This window comes from Giraffa tippelskirchi, chromosome X (genome assembly GCF_054371585.1).
Source record: "Giraffa tippelskirchi isolate mGirTip1 chromosome X, T2T-mGirTip1v1.2.pri, whole genome shotgun sequence".
Classification (NCBI taxonomy): Eukaryota; Metazoa; Chordata; class Mammalia; order Artiodactyla; family Giraffidae; genus Giraffa; species Giraffa tippelskirchi.
The window spans coordinates 146915270-146937202 of record NC_137289.1 but is presented as its reverse complement, the minus strand read 5'-3'; the positions used below and the strand labels follow the sequence as shown (position 1 = coordinate 146937202).

At 44.3% G+C, this 21933-nt stretch overlaps 1 protein-coding gene across 5 annotated transcripts in view; it reads left to right on the top strand.

The window, feature by feature from the left end:
- Nucleotides 1-16303, top strand: part of WWC3 (WWC family member 3) — a 108096-nt gene extending 91793 nt beyond the window's left edge. For all 5 annotated transcript variants that reach the window (XM_081566145.1, XM_081566144.1, XM_081566143.1 and 2 more), the window contains 9 exons: nucleotides 543-735; nucleotides 1868-2029; nucleotides 2982-3133; nucleotides 4472-4637; nucleotides 8870-9034; nucleotides 9880-9972; nucleotides 11864-12091; nucleotides 12242-12369; nucleotides 13592-16303. In XM_081566145.1, coding sequence (XP_081422271.1) covers nucleotides 543-735; nucleotides 1868-2029; nucleotides 2982-3133; nucleotides 4472-4637; nucleotides 8870-9034; nucleotides 9880-9972; nucleotides 11864-12091; nucleotides 12242-12369; nucleotides 13592-13658 — 1354 coding nt within the window. In that variant the 3' untranslated portion in view covers nucleotides 13659-16303. The remainder of the gene's footprint in view (nucleotides 1-542; nucleotides 736-1867; nucleotides 2030-2981; nucleotides 3134-4471; nucleotides 4638-8869; nucleotides 9035-9879; nucleotides 9973-11863; nucleotides 12092-12241; nucleotides 12370-13591) is intronic.
- The last annotated feature ends 5630 nt before the right edge of the window (nucleotides 16304-21933 follow it).

Below are 21933 nucleotides of genomic sequence, written 5' to 3'. Positions count from 1 at the left end.
GGCGTTCACGCAAGATGGTGCCCCCCCCTTCCGTGAGTCATCTTTGCAGACTGGCCTAGCAAAGCCCTTGGAAGCAGCCTGGTTTTTGGTGGCTGAGGGTTTGCGGCATCCACTGACGCTTGAGCGTCTCCTCGGTGCTGGCTTCCACGCTGGGGGTGAACAGGGCAGGGAGCACACCCTGATGCGGCAGGCAGAGCTTGGGGAGGGAGCCAAGGGGCCGTGGAGAGATCGTCCAGATTTTTTCCCACAAAGATGGTGAAAGCAGAATGTCCACTTGAGTCCCTCTCAAGTCCTAACCACTGACCTTGAAGTCTCCCCTTTGTGAGTGGGTTTTCTCCCCCTGATCTCCAGGGGCATGCAAGTTCTTTGGCCTTACTCTTAGTTGACAAAAAGAATCTTCTCCAAAAGACAGTAAAATTCTGGGTATGGGCAGTGAAACAAGGTGGCGTATCTGCCCGCTTCTGTGGTCCACGCGTGTCCCATGCAGCTGTGTCAGTAAATGTTGCCTCCATCTGCTTTTTTCCTCCCTCTCTCGGTTGCAGACACATCCGTGTCTATCTGCCCCCGCTTGACTCCAGCACGCCAAACACTTACTGCTCGAAGGCTCTGGAATTGCAAGCCCCCCTGGTATTTAATGAAGTGTTCAGAATCCCTGTGCATTCAAGCATGGTGATGTTGAAGTCTCTTCAGTTATACGTGTGCTCCGTGAACCCGCAACTGCAGGAGGAACTGCTGGTACGGCCCCTCCCTGCCCCGTCCTCCTCCCTCCCTGCCTGCCTGAGTCCCGCGGTGGGGCGCTGATAAATTGTGCCGCTGTCAAAGGATCTCTGTCGCAGGGAGGAGAAAAAGGGGTGATAAAACCCCTTATCTTGTCAAGTGTTTTATACTTGTATATTATCTCAACGAATACTTGTAAAACATCTGCGTGACCACTTCTGCAGTATCCCCATCTTCAGTCACAGGAACTAATAAATAGGTCTGATAAACTTGGCAGATAGAACTATAGGATGGTCAGTTACATTTGAATTTCAAATAAACTATGGATCCCTTTTAGTATAAGTATGTCCCGTGTAATATTTGGGACAGAATTGATATTTTTTAAAAAATCTGCTGTTTATTTGAAATGACATTTCACCCAGATGCACACTATTTTATCTGGCAACCTTGGAGCCGGGTGGGTCAGCTATCCATCTTTACCTAGGCAGCCAGGGCGGGGCTTGGAAACCAGGCTGCTTTCTTCCCAAGGTTGGAATTTTCCCCTTTAGTCCCACTCCCTCAGTGTCAGAATTAGAGTAGAGTTCCACCAACCTTTTTTCAAAAATTCCTGTGAGAATCACCAGCTCTTCTAAGTGGCATACCCTGAGCCTGACCCACCACTTCACGTTGTCCGTTCTCTGCCCTACTTCCCCTTCTAGCACTTTCTGATTGAGCTGAACCTGCAAGCAAGGAGCTGCCCCCATTAGATCCTTTGTGATGACTTTCATTTCACTGCAGCCTTTTTAGGCTTCCCTGGTGGCGCCAGTGGTAAAGAATCTGCCTGCTAAATCAGGAGACTTAAAGAAACATGGGTTCGATGCCTGGGTCAGAAAGATCCCCTGGAGAAGGAAATGACAACCCACTCCAGTATTGTTGCCTGAAAACTCTCATGGACAGAGGAGCCTGGAGGGCTGCAGTCCATAGGGTCACCAAGGGTCGGACACAACTGAAGTGACGTAGCATGCATGCATGCAGCCTTTGAAGAGCAGTGAAATATTGTGTGGCCTTTGTGGTTAACATTAAAGTGTGACTTTATTTGATGCTCATCGGTTGTTAAGATGCAGTCATTCAGGACCTGTTGTGCTTTTTTTTTTTCTTAAACATCTTGCAGGGCATTGCTCAGATTAACCTGACCGATTACGATTCGAGCGAGATGCAGCTGCGATGGTACTCAGTCCAGGTGTTCACTGGCCCCGAGCCGCCCCGGCGGGCGGAGGAGCGGCCGGGAGACTGTGCCGCCCGGGACCTGACACTGGCTGCTTGCGGGAAGACAGTAGGTGGCCCGGCTTTGAGACAGGCTCTTCCTGGGGACACTGTTTCTAAGAAACAGCTTATGTAAACATGGACTTCCCTGGTGGCTCAGACAGTAAAGAATCTGCCAGCGATGCAGGAGACCTGAGTTCAATCCCTGGGTCAGGAAGCTCCCCTAGAGGAGAGCATGCCAACCCACTCCAGTATTCTTACCTAGAGAATCCCACAGACAGAGGAGCCTGGGGGGCTCTCCAGTCCATGAAGTCGCAAACAGTCGTACATGACTGAGGGACTAGCACTTTAATAACAGAGTTTGGGGTGATAGGAATAGAAGTGGTTTTAGAACACAGTGGCTGTGAAGAAGCAGGGTTTCAAGAGAAGTAATAAAAATGGTTTCAAGAGAAGTAATAGTGATGCTTGGGCTTCCCCGATGGCTTGGTGGTAAAGAATTCGTCTGCAATCCAAGAGACGTGGATTCAATCTCTGGGTTGGGAAGATCCCCTGGAGAAGGAAATGGCAACCCACTCTAGTATTCTTGCCTGGAGAATCCCATGGACAGGGAAGCCTGGTGGGCTACAGTCCATGAGGTCTGAAAGAGTTGGACACAACTGAAGTGACCTAGCACACACACGTTTGTTTCAGAGAAGACCCTGCTGACTCACCCACCAAGCAACTGAGCACATAGTGATGCATGTGGCCGTTCAGGATAATATTTTTTAATGTAGCATGTTCTTGATCATAAGTGATGCGTTGGTTGCTTTAAAATTTGAATCTTCAGAGATCCCTAAAAAGGCCAAATTACTGACTTGCTGTCAACCAGAGCTGAGCTGCTTCCCACTGGAGGGCAGCTGGGGATGGCCACTGGACGGCCGCCAGCCGGCCAGGGCAGGAGGGTGCTCCCGCAGGCTTTCTGTTTCGCCACCGCACACCGCTGGCCTCAGCTGCTTCTCAGCATCATCCCTTTCGTCCTGCAGGACGCAGTGACGGTGCTGTTGGCGAGAACCACAGCGCAGCTGCAGGCAGTAGAGAGAGAGCTGGCCGAGGAGCGCGTGAAGCTGGAGTACACAGAGGAGGAGATCCTGGAGATGGAGCGCAAGGAGGAGCAGGCCGAGGCCGTGTCTGAGAGGTGAGCGCAGCTGGCAGCCCCTGAGAAAGATGCAGCTCGTCTTCCTGGAGTGAAGCAGCTACAGTGTTAGTTTCTGTAGAATGTGCTGGGCGACTGTTGGATACCTTTGTGCAGAAGTCTGGGTTCTCATGAGGGGGTCATATGGTTGTCTTCAGGAAGGCCATACTTTGACTCCAGCTATAGGCACAGGCTTTTCACCTTTCCTCCTGTTCCTGAATTTTCTTAAAGTGGGGGGACTGTTGAGGGCTCCCTCTGCCCAGATTGGATATAATAGGCCTTTAAAATTCGGGTTTTTTTTTTTATTAACTGCTTTATTGGGATACAATCTCCCTACCAGGGCTTCCCTGGTGGCTCAGACGGTAAAGAATCTGCCAGCAATGCAAGGGGCCCTGGTTCATTCCCTACGTCAGGAAGATTCCCTGGAGAAGAGAATGGCTACCCACTCCAGTATTCTTGCTTGGAGAATCCCCATGGACAGAGGAGCCTGGCAGGCTACAGTCCATAGGGTCAAACATGACTAAGCGACTTTGAGTTTCACATTTCAATCTCCCTACCATACAGTTCACCCCTTTAAGTGCACGGTTCAGTGGATTTTAATACAGGCACACAGTTACGCCCCCAAAGCCACAGGCAAGTTTAGAGCATTTTCATCCTGCCAAAAGGAAACCCCATCCCCATTAGCAGTCCACCCAGTCCTCTCAGCCCCTGACCACCGCCCATCTCCATGCTATCTCCAAGGATTTGCTCGTTCTGAGCATATCGTGTAAACAGAATCATGTGATGCCCCTTTATGTCTTACCCAGAGCTGCCTGTGGGCGAATGCTTGACTAGGGCAGGTGTGTCTGCAGTAGAGGAATCGCTCAGAGGAGTGGCACCACGAATGTATCGCTTTCTGGCAGATCCTTTCCGGAGGCACTTTCATGTTGCTTTACTTCCACATTTTTCCATAAAGAGCATCATATTTCCAAAGCTTGCTACTTCCTCCTAATAGCTTTCTCAGGGTTTATTTTCAAAAGGAGTTTATTTTCGGAAGGGAAAGTGCACAGCAGAGGGGTGGGTTCAGGGATGGGGAGGAAGCTGAGAGGACTCAGAGAGGTGGTCCCAGGGTCCTGGCATCTTCAGTGACTGCAATTGGGCGAGACAGAAAGACAGACCCTCTGATGAAAGGTCTCATAGCACTCACTCTCTTCCATAAAGAACCTAAATGCCTTTCACTTTATGAGAAAAGTGCCCATCTTCAGTCATCAGAAGCAAATACTGAGCATCTCTGCTCTAAGTGCAGCAGTGAACTCAGTCCTTGATGAACATTTTGGGAGCTTTTGCCATGTCCATCTGCAGGAGTTGGCAGGCAGACTCGGTGGACAGTGGCTGTAGCAGCTGCGCCCAGACCAGCCCCCCGCACCCAGAGCCCTGCTGCATTGGTGTTGACTCTATCCATGGACACACATTTGCTGGCCAGGCAGATCCTTACAGCCCCGAGAAAGTTCAGCCCCCAGCTCTTAAGGTAAGTAGAAAAGGTCAAAGGGTATGATGGATTCCCTAATGTTTTGCCTGACAGTACCAGGCACTGCCCTGGAAGGGGGAGTGTGTACCCTGCATGAGGGAAGCCAAGCGAATGCCCTTGCATCTGTAAACAGCAAGTACCATGGAAATGTTTGTCTCCTTTAAACTAAAAAGGCTGGATTTTTACTCATTCATGAGCCATCTAATGATGACCCATTCCCATCTTCAGGGTCGCGTGTGGCTTGGGATATTTCATGGGTCCCTAAGGTTTTGGACACTTGTAGGTATTTTCCGTTTGTGACATTAAGAACAGCGTGTCAGGAGGAGATGCTTTGGGCATGGCTACCAGTCATTGCCAGCATCCAGCTTTCTCAGACCTTTACAAGCGTTGGTCCAAGGCAGGGGAGTGGCTTGCTTAGTGTGTCTTCCTCCCACAACTTTTCATTTTGAAGCACTTTGAATCTATAGAGAAGTTGCTAGAATAGTACAATAGATACTTGTAACCCCTTCACCTGGATTCCTCAGTCGCTAGTTCTTCACCACATTTGCATTCACTCTCAGCCTGTGCTCGTGGTAGCTGCTAGGCATTGCAGATGCAGCAGCAAAGAAACAAATGGCAAGTCCTGCCCTGTGGGCAACAGACAGGGTAAATCAGTACAACTCAGCAGCAATGGAGGTAGTCAAAGGGGATACTGAAGGATGAAATGACTGGGAAGCAGGGCTTGTATTTTTAGAAAGATTTCTCATTTTAGAAAGGGGTACATTTAGAAATGTAAATTGGTATCTACAAAGATCAGGACTGTAAAATGGTGCAGCCACTATAGAAAACAGTGTAGAGGTTCCTCAGAAAATTAAAGATAGAATTATCATCTGATCCAGCAATTCCACTTCTGGATGTACATCCTAAAGAATTGAAAGAAAGTCTCCAAGAGATACATGTACATCCATGTTCATAGCAGTATTATTCACAGTAGCCAGGAGGTGGAAGCAACCTACATGTCCATCCGCAGATGAATGGATAAGGAAAATGTGACATATATGTACAATGGAATATCACCTTTAAAAAGGAAGGTAGTCATGTCACATGCTACCACATGAATGAAACTCGAAGACATTGTGCTGAGTAAAATAAGCCAGTCACAAAAGAATGAGTACTGTATGATTACACTTATATAAGATTCCTAAATTGAATAATTAAATTCATAGAGACAGAAAGTAGAATGGTGGTTACCATGGGCTAGAAATGGGGAAATAGTTGTTTGATGGTGGCAGAGTTCAGTTTGGGAAGATGAAAAAGATCTGGAGGTCTGTTTCACAACAATATAAATACATTTAATACTATTGAGCTGTGCACTAAAAAAATGTAAATTTTATGTTTTTTTTACAAACCATGAGAAGAATAGAGCCGGAGGTACCATGTTCTCTGATTTCAAACTATACTACAAAGCTATAGAAAGCAAAACAGTACAGTACTGGCACAAAAAAATACACACAGATGAATGGAACAGATTAGAAAGCCCAGAAATAAACCCACGCTTATATGGTTAACTAATCTATGAGGAAGGAAGCAAGAATATACACTGGAGAAAAGAGACAGCGTCTTCAGTAAATGGTGTTGGGGAAACTGGACTCCTTTCTCATTCCATTTTAAAATGGATTAAAGACTTAAATGTAAGGTCTGAAACTATAAAATTCCTGGAGGAAAACATAGGTAGTATTCTTTTGGACTTTAATCTTAGCAATGCGTTATATTTTAGGATTTCTCTCCTCAGGCAAGATAAATAAAACAACAGTAAACAAATGAGACTTTATCAAACTAAAAACTTTTGCCCAGTGAAGGAGCCTATCAGGAAAACAGACAGCCTACTGAGTGGGAGAAGATAATTGCAAACATTATATCTGACAAGGGGTTAATATCGAAAATACACAAAGAACTCAAAGACAACTCAACATCAAAAAAACAACCAACCGATTAAAAACTGGGCAGAGGACTTGAATTGACATTTTTCCAGAGAAGATGTTCAGATGGCCAACAGACATATGAAAAGATGCTCAACATCACTAATCATTAGGAAAATGTAAATCAGAGCCACAATGAGGTATCACCGTGTACCTGTCAGAAGGACTGTCATCAAAAAGATAGCAGATAAACGTTGGAGAGGATGCAGAAAAAAGGGAACCCATGTGCATTGTTGGTGGGGATGTAAGTTGGTGTCAACACTGTGGAAAACAGTATGGAGATTATTCAAAAAATTAAAAATAGAACTGCCATACACCTAGCTGTTCCACTTCTGGATATTTTTCTGAAGAAAACAAAAATGCTAATAGAAAAGATAAATGCACCCATATGTTTATTGCAGGATGATTTATAATAACCAAGATACAGAAACAACCTAAATGTCCATCGATAAATGGGTAAAGAAAATGTGGTGTGTGTGTGTGTGAAATTAAATACTAGCCGTAAAGAAGAAGGGAATCTTGCCATTTGCAATAGCACAGATGGACCTAGATATTATTATGCTAAATGGAGCAAGTCAGACAGAGAAAGACATATACTGCATGATTTCACTTGTTCAGTCACTAAGTCGTGTCCAACTCTTTGCAACCCCATGGACTGCAGCACACCAGGCTCTCCTGTCCTTCTCTTTCTCCCGGAGTTTGCTCAAATACATGTCCATTGAGTCAGTGGTGCCATCCAACCATCTCATCCTCTGTCGTCCCCTTCTCCTCCTGCACTCAATCTTCCCCAGCATCAGGGTCTTTTCATATGAGTCAGTTCTTCTCATCAGGTGTCCAAAGTATTGAAGCTTCAGCTTTAGCATCAGTCCTTCCAATGAATATTCAGGGGTGATTTTCTATAGAATTGACTGGTTGGATCTCCTTCCAGTCCAAGGGACTCTCAAGAGTCTTCTCCAACACCACAGTTTGAAAACATCAGTTCTTCAGCACTCAGCGTTCTTTATGGTCCAGCTCTCACATCCATACATGACTACTGGAAAAACCACAGCTTTGACTATATGGACCTTTGTCAGCAAAGTGATGTCTCTGCTTTTCAATACATTGTCTAGGTTTGTCATAGCTTTTCTTCCAAGGAGCAAGCGTCTTTTAATTTCATGTCTACAGTCACCATCCACAGTGATTTTGGAGCCCAAGAATATAAAATCTGTTACTGCTTCCACTTTTTCCCCTTCTATGGGCCACTTATATGTGGCATCTAAAAAAACCGAACAAATGAACAACCATAACAAAACCGCAACAGATTCATAGATACAGAGAATAAACTAGTGGTTGCCAGGGTGGAGAATAGGGGGAGGTGCAGAGATGAGGGAAATAAGGGAGATTATAAAATAAGGAAATCATATGGTCAGTAATATTGTATCAACTGTAACATGGCAGGTGGTAACTAGACGTATCATGGTGATCATTTTGTAATGTATAAAAATACAAAATCACTATCTTGAACACCTGAAGCTAATATAACAATGTAAGCCAGTTATACTTCAGTAAAAATGAATGAATGAATGAATGGCATCGTACAGTACATGGCCTCTTGTGACTGGCTTCTTTCACTCAGCCTGATGTTTTCAAGGCCCAGTACACTGTCTTTGTCAGCACTTCCCTCCTTCTCATCCCTGTGTGAGTACAAGGCGTTTTGTTTATCTACTCATCCGTCCATAGGGGTTTGGACTCCTTCCATCTTTCAGCTGTTTGAATAAGGCTGCTGTGAACCCGTTTGTGCGCAAGTATTTGAACACCTGTTCTCAGGTCTTTAGGGTATTCACCTAGGAGTGGAATCACAGGGTCCTACTTCAATTTTATCAGGATGTCTCTGGCACTGTGTTGAGAAGCATTTGAAGGGAGGAGGGAGGTGTGGAATCAGGGAGCCAGGTGAGAAGCCTCCTGCACTGAGCAGGCAGAACGTGATGGTGACCCACATGGAGAGTCAATGACAAGAGGTCACAACATGCTTAATCTTGAACACAGAGCCAACAGGACTTGATCTTGGACAAGATGCAGGGTGTATGAAAGAGAGCTGAGTCCAGAATGACACGAAAAATTGTTTTGCTTCAACAAACTAGTTAAGTCGAGATGCTTGGCAGAGGGAATATCAGAAATTCTGGACGTGTTAAGTGTGAAATGCCACCTAGAGTCCATGTGGAGGACGGAAGAGTGGGTCACATGGAGTTGATTGCTTATTTCGTAGCAAAAGTCATGGTAATAAATTGTATCTAGGTTGATAAGGAGACCAACACAGAAGATCTCTTCCCCGAAGAGGTAGCGAGTCTTCGGAAGGAGAGGCCCAGCCGCAGGGCCCGCGGCTCGCCCTTTGTTCGGAGCAGCACCATCGTCCGTTCTCAGACTTTCTCGCCTGGAGCACGAAGCCAGTACGTTTGCAGAGTAAGTTGGGATTCCTTGCCATCTGTCTAGAAGTTTTCTTTATATCCCCTTTATTATTATTTTTTTACTTATTTATGCTAAAAGACATATATGTTCTCACAGATGATGCCACTAAAGGAACACCATGCATGGGTGGGTAGGAAATCAGTGTTGGTCTCATCTCCCCACCTTGCTCCAAGCAAATCTAACTCTGTGCGGAAAATAAGGCCATGAAGGCAAGGACTTTGCTTTCACGCAGATATACATTGATCCCAAAACAAGAACCCGCAGCCAAATGAAATACAGGCTGTCTTGGCTCCCATGAAGTCGGCATTATTTATTTTTCTTTTTAAAAGCGGGGCCTTTTCCCTTGGTGAGCAGAGTGGGCGTTAGTGGTGTGCACTTGTTCTCCTGCCAGGAACGGGGCTCTTTCCTGGAACACTGTTCTTTCCAGCTCTTGCCAAAGCTAGAAACACAGCAGACAAGAACGATTGATAAAAAAGTGAAAAACGCTGAGGACAGCACAGGCTTTCATGGGCGTCCCACCGTATCAAGTGGCAGTTGGCACTGATAAGATGGAAATTGTGTTGCTCGATCAGCCTGGAAACCTCAGCTGGTTTGGCTGATGGACGCAAGGGAGGAATAAGGGTGGGGGTTGGTCTGCTTATTCGCTCTGCCTTTGTTTTGCTTGAAACTCTTGCGTAGGTTTTGTTTTAAGTGATACCCAGAGTCCTGGTAAAAACTCTAAAAGCCTTAAGGGTGTGTGAGTACCTGCAGGAGAAACAGAGGAATCCAATTCAGAGTACACAGAGGATGCATGTAAATTCTTAAGGAAGTGTTTCTAAACCTTCGTCTTTTTCACGTAGCTTTATCGTAGTGACAGTGACAGTTCCACACTGCCTCGGAAGTCCCCCTTTGTGCGAAACACTCTGGAAAGACGAACCCTTCGCTATAAGCAGGTATGTGCCCACGTAGACTAATGTGTAGTCTCTATGTACCCTGGGAGCTATTTCTACAAGCCTGACAAGGTAATATTTTAGCTATATTATTTAAAAGGTAATATATTTATTTCCTTCTTTACTTAGATGTAATTTCTTAAAACTGGGACGTTCTGGGAGAATGGCATTGAGACATGTGTATTGTCATATGTGAAACAGAGCACCATTCCATGTTCGATGCATGTGACAAGGGCTCAGGGCCGGGGCAATGGGATGATCCAGAAGGATGGGATGGGGAGGGAGGTGGGTGGGGGGTCCGGGAAGGGGAACACATGTAAACCCATGGCTGATTCATGTCAATGTATGGCAAAAACTATTACAATATTGTAAAGTAATTAGCCCCCAACTAAAATAAATAAATTTATAAAAAAAAAAAAAAAAAAGAAAAGAAAAAAAAAAAAACTGTATACAAAGTCAACATGTTACCAATATTTATGTTTCCCAAGATAATGTCATAATCAAAGATAATACATGATCCTTACATTTTAAAATATAGCAAATTAATAAACAATCAGCCATCCTATATCAGATTTTTTTCTTTTTTGACAAGCAAGTATATACAGTTTAGAAAATTTGAGGCTTTCAACGTGGAGCATTCTTCTACATAAGACTGTTTCTTTCATGTCCTTTATATAACCAAGATTTCTTCCCTACATCACACCAGTGTACAAAGTTTTGGTACTTTTAGTTTGTAAGTTAGTGGTTCCCTTACTTTCTTGTGGAAGGATTCTTTTAAAGAAGAATAAATTCCCATATCTCCTTGTGGTGGTTTGTTTAGAGTAGCCGCTGGCTGAGAATGATAAGGAAATACATAATTCAGCTACAGACATATTTGTCAACAGCAATGCTGTTAAACATTAACAGCAGACTTGCTTATTACTTCAGGCTTATACAGGGAAGAACGTTTTTTGTTGTTTGGCCACACCACGTGGCTTGCAGTCTTAGGTTCTCCAGCAGGAATTGAACCCGAGGGAGGGGGGGTGCCCTAACCACTGGACCATCTGGGAATTCCCTGGGAAGGAACTTTTTTTGACATTGTGTGTGTGTTTAAACAGAAAGCCCTCACATGGTTTATATCATGCTTTTTTTCCTCCCTTACACAGTAGATCATTAAGATTTTGCCATGTTGGTATAGGTTTCATCTTTTTCAATGGCTGTGTTCTCTGCTGGCCTCATAATGTATTTGATCACTTTTCTCTTGTTAAGTGAAAGTGTTAGTCGCTTAGTGGTCGTCACCTCTTTGCACCCTCATGGACTATAGCCCGCCAGGCTCCTCTCCATGGAATTTCCCAGGCAAGAAGACTGGAGTGGGTCTATTCCCTTCTCCGGGGGATATTCCCGACCCAGGGATCAAACCAGAGTCTCCCCTCTTGCAGGCAGATTCTTTACCGTCTGAGCCACCAGGAAAGCCCTTTCTCTTGTTAGCTATTTAGAATTTTTTCTCTCATAAACCTTTTTGCACAACATCACCTGTGCCTTTCAAATGCAAGTCAAAATCAAATGTCAGAACCAAAGAAAGCTCACGTCAAGTTAACTTTCGCTTATATTGTCAAATAGCACTTGAGAAAGATGACTCCCGCCTGCCCCCTGTGAGAGGGTATATTTCTGTGCACTTGGGCCAAAACCTAAGGTGGTCCTTCCAGCGGACAGTTGGCTGTCACTGGCTTGTTCTTGGACATGGGTTTGAACCCCGGTCGCCCACATGGATGTTGTGCTGAGAAATCCCCCTCCAGCGGCCCCTTCCCTGGAGTAGGGGACGGGAGATGGGGATCGGCCAGGGGAAGAAGCTGCTGGCAGGGCGCGGTGGGGTAGGGGTGGGGTGGGGTGGGGTGCTCACCGCCCTGGACTGCAGCCCTGCAGGTCCTCCCTGGCGGCGCTGGCAGCGCGCACATCGCTAGACCTGGAGCTGGACCTCCAGGCGTCGCGGACGCGGCAGCGGCAGCTGAACGAGGAGCTGTGCACCCTGCGCGAGCTGCGCCAGCGCCTGGAGGACGCCCAGCTCCGTGGCCACACCGACCCGCCGGCCTGGCTGCTGCGCGACGAGCGCTTCCGGAGCCTGCTGCGGGAGGCCGAGCGGCAGGTGAACGGGCGCCCGGGGCGGGTCGACGGGCGGGCCTTTCTCCCCCTCCCGGTGCCCCTCCCTCGCCGGAGCTGGTGGGGGCTTCCGGCCTTCTTCCTTAAAATGGGAAGCGAAACCTTCTCGTCCCCGCGTTGCTGGTTGTTGTTCCAGACGAGACAGACCAAACTTGACTTCCATCAAGAACAGGCAGCCGAGAAGATGCTGAAGAAGGCCTCTAAGGGGGTGTGCCAGCTGCGTGGGCAGAACCTCAAAGAGCCCATCCAAGTGCAGACGTTCAGGTGAGGAGAAGACCGGGCCTCACTTTCCCGCAAGGCTTTTTACTGTCAGCCCTTTGTCGTCACAAAAAGTCAAGTTAAGTACTGAAAAAGACCCGCAGGAGGTCGAGAACAAACCCGGAATCTTCACTGCTGTTAGCATTGTGCAGTTCTCTTCTGATCTTCTCCCCCCGCCCCAAGCACTGTTTTTTTCAGCTACTTGTAATCATACTGTGCATTGGAGTTTGCATTTAGCTCTTTTTTAAAGTAAAGTATCCCCTATTGCTACATCATCTGTTACCTTTTTTGGTAGTAATCTCTCAATCTAATAGATAAAATTTACTTCTAACCAATTTATCCCCTGCTTCTTTCCAGATGTTCGCTGTTGTAAACAACACAATGATTCACATATAGATACATACGCATATCACCTTTGCCTTTTTAGTTTTTGATTGAATCATAATAGACATACAAGGAAGCCTGCATATCCTACATATGAAATGTATCAGTGAATTGTCATAAACACTACACAGCAACAATCAAATGTCATCAGCATTTCCAGATTTCCTACACCAGAATAACCACTATCTTGAATTTGAATAGCATAGACTAGCTTTCCCTGTTTTTATTTTTTTATGTGAGGAAAATTACCTGGTTATATCCATTTTCTTCTGTGTTTGACTTTTTACAAAACCGAGGTGAAATTCACATACCATAAAATTAACTGCTTTAAAGTGAACAGTTCCATGGCATTTAGTACAGTCACAATCTGTCCAGTTTGAAAGCATTTCCATCATCCTGGAAGGAAACTCCTGACCCATTAAGCAGTCATTCCCCATCCCAGCCTCCCATCAGCTCCTGACCACCACCATTCTCCTTTCTACCTCTGTGGGTTTGCCTGTTCTAGACCTTTCATGTGAGAGTAGTCAATTATGATTTAGAACTTGTATAGTTTTTCATTTATTCATACAGAAAAAATTTACTGAGCATCTCCATATACCAGGCACCATTCTAGGCACTGAAGAAAAACCCTTGCCCTCATGGGGCTTTGTAACCTCTATTAAAATTGGGACGGGGGAGGGGGGTGCAAAAAGATTTAGAGAATCTATATACAAACAGATGTGCTCCTGGGAATTGAAATTCAATGTATTCTCTCAGTAAGAAAAGCTCTCGTTGATAGCAGATGCTCTTGCCAGATTTTATTGGATTTCCGTCAACCTCTAACCGTTATTCTTTCCAATCCCAGGGAGAAGATAGCATTTTTTACAAGACCAAGGATTAACGTACCTCCTCTGCCTGCCGACGATGTTTGATGTAGTGCTTTGTACACATGAAGTATTTATCTGCCTGTTTTATTTTAATGAAGTTCTTAGGCTAGCTAAATTTGTCTTTAAAATATTTGTGCAAAGCTATTAATATACACATTTTGTAAAAAAACAAAACACATATATCTATACATATATATTTTATAATTGTGACGGCAACAGGGCTTGGTTTTTCCTTGTTGTGAAATTGACATCTCTGAAGACAGGTTATTTTATAAGAGATCAATTATCATGTTAAGAGTGTACAGTTTTTAACGCTGTTTTATTTGACTTAAAGGCTGGAAGACAGAAACGAAGTGAGTTCAGGCAAATTCACTGTATTGTAATTTATTTATAGTACTTTTTTTTTCCTTGAAGGAAAATACTGACTTTAAGATGTATTTTAAGGCTGAAATTTTGTTCTTCAGTATTTGTCATGCGGTAGAATGGAACTTTGGGGCCGGTTTTGTGTCTGACACCCGAAATGCAAACACTATGTGCTGAATTCTCCTCCTCCATGCATTTATCATGTATATCATACACTTTGGCACCCTTTCTGTTCCCTTAAGATGCCACCTCAGGGGCTCAGTCAGGTGCCACCGCAGGGGCTCAATCGTAAGTCAGTGCCCGGTGCCCTGCGGGCACCTAGTGTCCCTGTGGCCCCAGGTCTGAAGGTGGTCCTAGAGCCCCTGGCGGCAGCCACACAGCCCGCCCTCCCCCGGCCTCTGCCTTTCTAGTCCGCCCTATCCAGTCGAGACCGAGACCCAACAAAGAGGGCAGTGGTGGAGCTTCTGCTCTGCTTGCAGGAAAGTGAAAAGAGAAGGAAGGTGCATTTTCAGTGAGTCAGTGGATCTGCTGATGGATGGAGCCGTCACAGCACGGACACGAGAACCTTCCAAGGCGCTTTTTTGAGGAAGCAGGCTTCTGTGGGAGCCATATCTAGCCAGCAAGTGGCTCACAGGAGAGCATTTGCTTTCAATCAAATGGCCCCCGCCCCATACTGGAGTCGTCCCAATATTTCTTAAGAAATCTTAGAACTAGCTCACGAGGAAAAAAATTCTTTACGTAATACAACTATACCATCCTCATAAAATGCCAAATGGTATAGTTTGTCTACTACGTATTTATTATCTATGGAATGCACTCTCCTTCATGAGGCCTCGGAGAAGTAAACGAGGTGAATCACACAAAATGTAAGAGAAAACGCCCCCGTCCCCACACCACCGTCTTTCTGCCCTTCCCTTGAAAGTGTCCCCCTTCCCCCTTAATCAGCAGCATCTCTCTTCTCATTAGTCTGTAACCACTCCCTTGTATAATCTGCCTTCATTTTCACATTTATTAAAAATGAATTTTGTAAAAGCATTTCATTGACCTATCACAGACAGTGAAGTTGTCAGTGGTGGTAAAGCTGAAAACTTTGTGCTTTTTCACACTTGCCACTTATTGCTATGAATCTCTGCCTCTAGTCTCGATTTTTTTTTTCTTTTTTTCCTTTGCTCATTTCCTTGTATACATACCCACAACAGAGGTAGAGACACATAAAACATCAGTGCCTGCCAAAAATGCCAGGAGACAGTGTTAGTGAATGGATCAGGATGGTGGCAGGCCCTCTCTGTCCCCAGCTGTTGAGACTGATGAATTGGCTGGCGCTGGGCTCTGGGGTGTGTGGAAAGCAAATCATGTACATTTCAGGTGCATGGCTGCCTGGAAGTGGGGCAGTCCCAGCCGCCTTGCCTAGCGGCTCTGTAGCCACGTTGCCATGTGAAGTGCTAAGTGGGTTGAAGGGTTGAAGCAGCTTTTACTTTCAAGCCCTGCAACGTAGGGAAACCCACTGTGCCTGTACAGAAAGTCTGCAAGGATTTGCAGGTAAATGTCACCGCCCAGTCGAGACTGATGATTTGTGTTTGGAGTGCTTCCCCACCCCAGAGTTTAATGAAAAGAGAAAGAAATCCCTGCTTTGCCTCACTAGAAACAGATACAACCTGTGCGTTGACACCAGTTCCAGGAGGGCTGCTGGCACCTTTCTGTGTGCTCCTCCCTCCTCCCTCCTGAGTCTGTCTGCTTTTGCACCTGAATGGGACCATAGTAAGAAAGCAAAGAAAAGCCAGGCAGATGAAGGAGGGGAGGTGATGGGTTTCCCGCTGCGCTGCTCGGCAGTCTGTGGCCAGAAGGGGCAGGTGGACAGCGATAGAGGCCAGCTGAGGAGGCAGGAGGACGCAATGTCCCCTAATTGGCTTCTCTTTCCTGACTTGATTTTGCAGCTTCTGACTAGTTAAAACTGCCACCCCCTGGAAAATATCCCACATGTCTAAAAAGTGAAGTCCTATCGTCTTAAGGGGTATTTTCTTAGGTTTAAGCTTGTCCGTAACTGTGCCTTGTGGTAAGAAACCTCTGCCTTGTTTTATCAACAGTTTAGTCCAGAAACAATCCAAAGTCTGCCACCAGGGTCCTTTAGGAACAGTACAGCAAATAAAAGGGAATTTGGTCTTCCATTAATCTGGTAACTTAACTGTCACCACCGAAATATGTAACCTTCTGTTGTGGGAATAAGTTATAATCAGTATTCATCTCTATTTTTGTCTCTGTTCTAATTGTGTCATTTGTATCTTTTGAAAGTATTTCTTCTATAAAATTAAACTAACCTGCCTTAAAAACAGAATGGAAATTGTGTGATTTTTTAAAAATGTAATTATGACTTAAATATATAAAAATGTATGTAAGAGATGACATGGTTGGATGGCATCATTGATTAAATGAACATGAACTTAGGTGAACTCCAGAAGATGGTGAGGGACAGGGAGGCCTGGTGTGCTGCAGTCCATGGGGTCGCAAAGAGTCAGACGTGACTTTGTCACTGAAAACAACAGCTTTTTCAACTTAAAAAATAGAAGTGTGAAGATAGAATAGTACAATGAACACACATAAAGCCCTCGCCCCGACCCCTTCAACATAAATCATTCTTGGCCCATCTTGTTTGGTCTACACCGAACTTGCCCCTGTCCTCGGTTCCATCTTCTGACGCAAATCCCATCCACCTTCTTGGTTCAGCTGGAAACATTTCAGTATGTATGGCTAAGAGAGAAAGACATGCACAGTAGCCTTATCACATCATAACGTTTCATAACTCCTCAATGGCTTTCATCATCTATGGTTCACCTGTTCACTTGTCTCAAGGTCATTCATTTTTTAATTGAGTAGAATCCAAATATCTGTTTTGGGGATTTTTTTAAAAGCCCATGTGTTTTTTTTGGTGTGTGTGGGGGGGTGGACTTTATTTTGATAGAATTCACATACCATATAATTCACCTGTTTAAAGCACGTAATATGTAATTCATCAGTTTTTAGTATATTAAGAGGTAAGTTTATTCATAGCACAAATGCTAGAATCAATTGTAGAACTTTTTCCTCACCCTAGAAAGAAACCTTGTGCCCATTAACTGTCACCACCATTTCTCCTCCCCCACCCCCTGGCAACCACTGATCTTTGTGGATTTGCCTATTTTGGATGTTTCCTAGTAATGGAATCCCTTGGTATGTGGACTTTGTGTTGGCTTTGTTCTCTCAGCATCATGTTTTCCAGACTCATCTACGTTGTAGCCTGTGTCAGGACTTCACTCCTTTTTATTGCTGAGTAATATTCCCTTGTGTAGATAGACCACATTGCGTTTATCTGTTCAGCAGTGGATGGAGATTTGGATTTCCACTTTTTGCTTAATAGGGATAATGCTGCTATGAACATTTGTGTACAAGTGGTTTTTTTAATTTATTTTTAATTGGAGGATAATTGCTTTACAATATTGTATTAGTTTCTACCATACATCAACTTGAACCAGCCATAGGCATAGTGTTTGTCCCATCCCTCCTGAACCTCCTTCCCACCTCCCACACCATGTTACAATTTTTTGTGTGGACATAGGCCTTTATTTCTCTTGGGTCTATACCTAAAAGTGGAATAGCTAGATCATACGATAACTCTTTGTTTAATCATTTGAAAAAGTGCCAAACTTTTCCAAAGCAGCTGCCAATTTTATATTCCTACCAGGGAGAGGAATATACAGGAGCTTCAATTTCTCCAATTTCTGGCCAACACTTGTCATTTTGATCCTAGCCATCTTAATAGGTGTACAGTGATACCTCACTGCAGCTGTGTCTGTTTTTAATTCACAGAACCTATCCCCCGCACACACATACACACACATTTGTAATTTGTTGAAGAAACAAAGTTTTGCATTCTCTAATCTCCCACGATCTGGACTTGACTCATTGTATCTCATTGTAGGTATGGTTTTAACATGTTCTTCTGAATTTTATTTCCTAAAATTAAGTGCAGAGAAGAGCTGTTGTTGAATCTAAAAGCTTGATCAGAGTCCAGTTTCTTTTTTTTCCCTTTCTTTTGGGGGGCTGGGATGGGGGGCAAGACATACCTTCATCTATCAGGTGAATTATAATTTTTCTTTTTATAGGGTTTGCAACTATTGATAATACTTCAGTTCAGTCGCTCAGTCATGTCCGACTCTTTGCGACCCCATGGACTGCAGCACGCCAGGCCTCCCTGTTCATCACCAACTCCCGGAGTTTATTCAAACTCATATCCATCGAGTCGGTGATGCCATCCAACCATCTCAACCTCTGTCATCCCCTTCTCCTCCCGCCTTCAATCTTTCCCAGCATCAGGGTCTTTTCAAATGAGTCAGCTCTTTGCATCAGGTGGCCAAAGGATTGGAGTTTCAGCTTCAGCATCAATCCTTCCAATGAATATTCAGGACTGATTTCCTTTAGGATGGACTGGTTGGATCTCCTTGCAGTCCAAGGAAGTCAATAGCTAGATCCATTAATTCACTAAAGGTTGCAAAATGATGATATTCTCTCAATTTTTAAGACATTATTATTTACCTCGAAATACTTAGGCTACAGTCCATGGTGTCGCAAGAGTTAGACACGACTTAATGACTAAACCACCACAACTTTTATAAAGAGAAATTTACCTATTTGGTTATTCCGTGGTACAGTTTGTCTGGAAAAAGCAAGATAAATGCTTGATGTTTTTCTTTATTGACCAGTTTTGAAAATGATTCCCAGCACTGTTACAGTGGTGACCAATTTTTTTTTTTTTTTTGGTTTTTGGAATTTTTTTCAGTATGATTTTTGTTGTTCAGTTGCTCAGTCGTGTCTGACTTTGTGACCCCATGGACTGCAGCACACCAGGCTTCCCTGTCCTTCACTATCTCCTGGATATTATTAATAATAATTATTACTAACATAAATTTAAACACGTTTGATGTGCTTTAATCCATTGGAGTTGTTATCCTTACTGATGCTCAAATTCTCCCCTCTGTGGCTGGGGCAGCCTCTACTGGTTGACTCCTAGGTCCTTTTTATATGTCCCCAGGAGTCTGAGATGGCTTCATTGTTACTGAAATGGAACAGGACCCTGCAAAGCCTTCTCAGGGACAGACACTCCCCAGGCCCCATGTCTTCTACCCACCTCGTTTGTAGAAAAGCGTTAGCATCCTAGACCTTCCCTGAGTTCCAAAAAGAAAAATTTAATAAGAAAAAAACTACAGGAACAAAAGAAAATATTCAAGCAACACTAGTAATAGTTTAGCCATAAAACAAAGCCAAGAGTCTTCGATTCCTCCTCAAGGGCTATACATAATACCCTGGGCCATATCCTTCAGTTATTGGGCAGACACGAGGTGGACGGAGTTAACTGCATGCTGATCACCAGCATGTATGTAGACCCAAGACGGGTTGGAACCAGAAGGTTGATAATTGAGATTCCTGAAACATCACCCTATTAGCTCACCATCAGCCAATCAGAGAATTGTGCATGAGCTGATTAACACACCCTGCCACCCTATCCCTCACACCGTCTTTAAAAATCCTTTCCTGAAAGCTATTGGGGAGTTTGGGTCTTTTGAGCTGAGCCACCCATTCTTATTTGGCCTTACAGTAAATGCTGTGCTTTACTTCACCGCAACCCGGTAGCAGTAGATTTGCTTTGCTTTGCAATGGGCAAGCAGACCATTTGATTTTGGTAGCACCACCCTGTGTGCCTAGATGTTTCTGACTTGGACACGGTCATTTCTCCAAGGAGACTTGGTTTCTTGGTGCCGGGATGTTATAGGAATGGAGACCCCTTTCAGGGCCTGCGAATGGGCTGTTGTCTAACACTCAGAAATAAATTGTCCGAGGGAACACAGCTGCTGACAGAGCAGGAGACTTTATTGGGAAGGGGCGCCTGGGCAGAGAGCAACAGGGTAAGGGAACCCAGGAGAACTGCTTCTGACACGTGACTCAAAGTCTCAGGTTTTATGGTAATGGGATTAGCTTCCGGGTTGTCTCTGGCCAATCAGTCTGATGCAGGGTCCTTCCTGATGCGCACGCATGCATTGTTCAGCCAAGATGGACGCCAGCAAGGAGGATTCTGGGAGGTGGTAGGACTTATGGGCTGGCATCTCCTCTCTCCTTTGGAGTTTTCCTCAAATTCTTCTGGTTGGTGGTAGGTTGTTAGTTCCTTGTTCCTTATCAGGACCCTCTGTTGTTAAAATAACTCATGCAAGTGCTTACTATCATGCCTGACCAGGGTGGGTGGTGTCCGTCAGTGTTTCCCGAACTGGGTTACTCATTGCTTCGGTCATTGTTTTTATGGTTTTAAGTAGATAGACAATATTGTCTTGTCATGCGTCTCATTTTTTTTGCTTTGACAAAAGTAATCACACATGCCCTCTCGTTTTTAAAAAAACATTTAATTAATTAGTTTGGCCACATCAGGTCTTAGTTGTGTCATAAGGGATTTTTGTTACAGAGTGCCAGCTCTCTAGTTGTGAAGAGAGGGCTTAGCTGTCCTGAGGCACGTGGGATATTAGTTACTGACTAGGGATTGAACCCACGTCCCCTGCATTGCAAGGCGGATTCTTAACCACTGGACCACCAGGGAAGTCCCTCACTCCTGTTATTTTGGATCAAGATTTGCAGGCCCCTGGTTAGATCCAAAAGCAGAGGCTACACATTTTGTGGTGTTAGGAAACATCTTGCCTGGGACCTGCAGCCAGAGGCATGCAGCCTTCTGGAATCTGTGCTTTTCTGTCTTTCCCACCAACAGACACTCACCAGATTGCTTTCCCTGCTCTGTAATTACAGGCAGAATTCCCTGAACAATAATCACAAATTGTTTTATTGCAGTGAAATTAGTTTAAAAGAAATGCTTCACAGCACTGTCCAACAGAACGATCTATAATAATGGAGTTATTTTATATCTGCACTAAAATATGGTTGCCACCAGCCGTGTGGGCTATCAAGCACCTGACATGTAGCTAGTGTGACTGAGGAACTGAATTTTAAATTTTATTAATTTAAATTAACTTAAATGTAAGTAGCAGCTTGCGGTGGTGGTTGTTCAGTTGCTCAGTTGTGTCCAACTCTTTGTGACCCCATAGACTGCATCAAGCCAGGCTCCTTGGTCCTCCACTATCCCTGGAAATAAACTCTTTTCTCGCACCTAGACAAGGAGCAGATTTTCTTACTCAAGACCTGGCTGCCGGAGTCCAGCTCCAGCAGGTCCAGGGGTTCCCTCAGGATGGACGGCGTCGGCGATATGAATGAGAAGACACAGCGAGTCTTAGCATTTTCCAAGTGTCTTCCAACTTTATTATTTTTAAGACAGCTTTTATATTTTTAGTGGTACATAGAAACAAATGTAAAGTATAGAGTCATACCAATTCAGCTTAGTGGGCATACCAATTTAGCTTAATGGGCATATGAATTCAGCTTAATGGGCCTATCAATTCAGCTTAATAGGCCAGCAGTTTTGACTTGCATCGAAACCGTTTGCATGTTTTTAGTTACAAAAAGCTTCATTTTGTTTACATCATCTTCCGGCCTGGGGGCCTGCTAACATCTTGTGACTCTCCATTGATAAGGGTTGATCAATCAGAATACTTTTGTATCAGGCACAGCAGGAAAGAATTCATCAATAGAAAGTTTCAAGGTAAAACTTGTTTTCGGTAATTTACTCTACGCCTTGAGCTTAACAGAAAAGAATGTTGTCCCATAAAGTCATAGAACAGCAAGCTGAAGGTCAGCTCCAAGTAAGAATCATCAGTTAAATCAACAATTGTCTTATTATTTGTATTAAAGCTAAACTTTTATTTATATAAATTTTTAACTATTATGCTTTCATTATATAGGCTAAATATGTTAAGAGTAAAAACATAGTGAGTAAATATAGATTAAGTAACAGTTCCACAAAGCACTATTTTTTGTATTTCCTAACAAGCCTTTT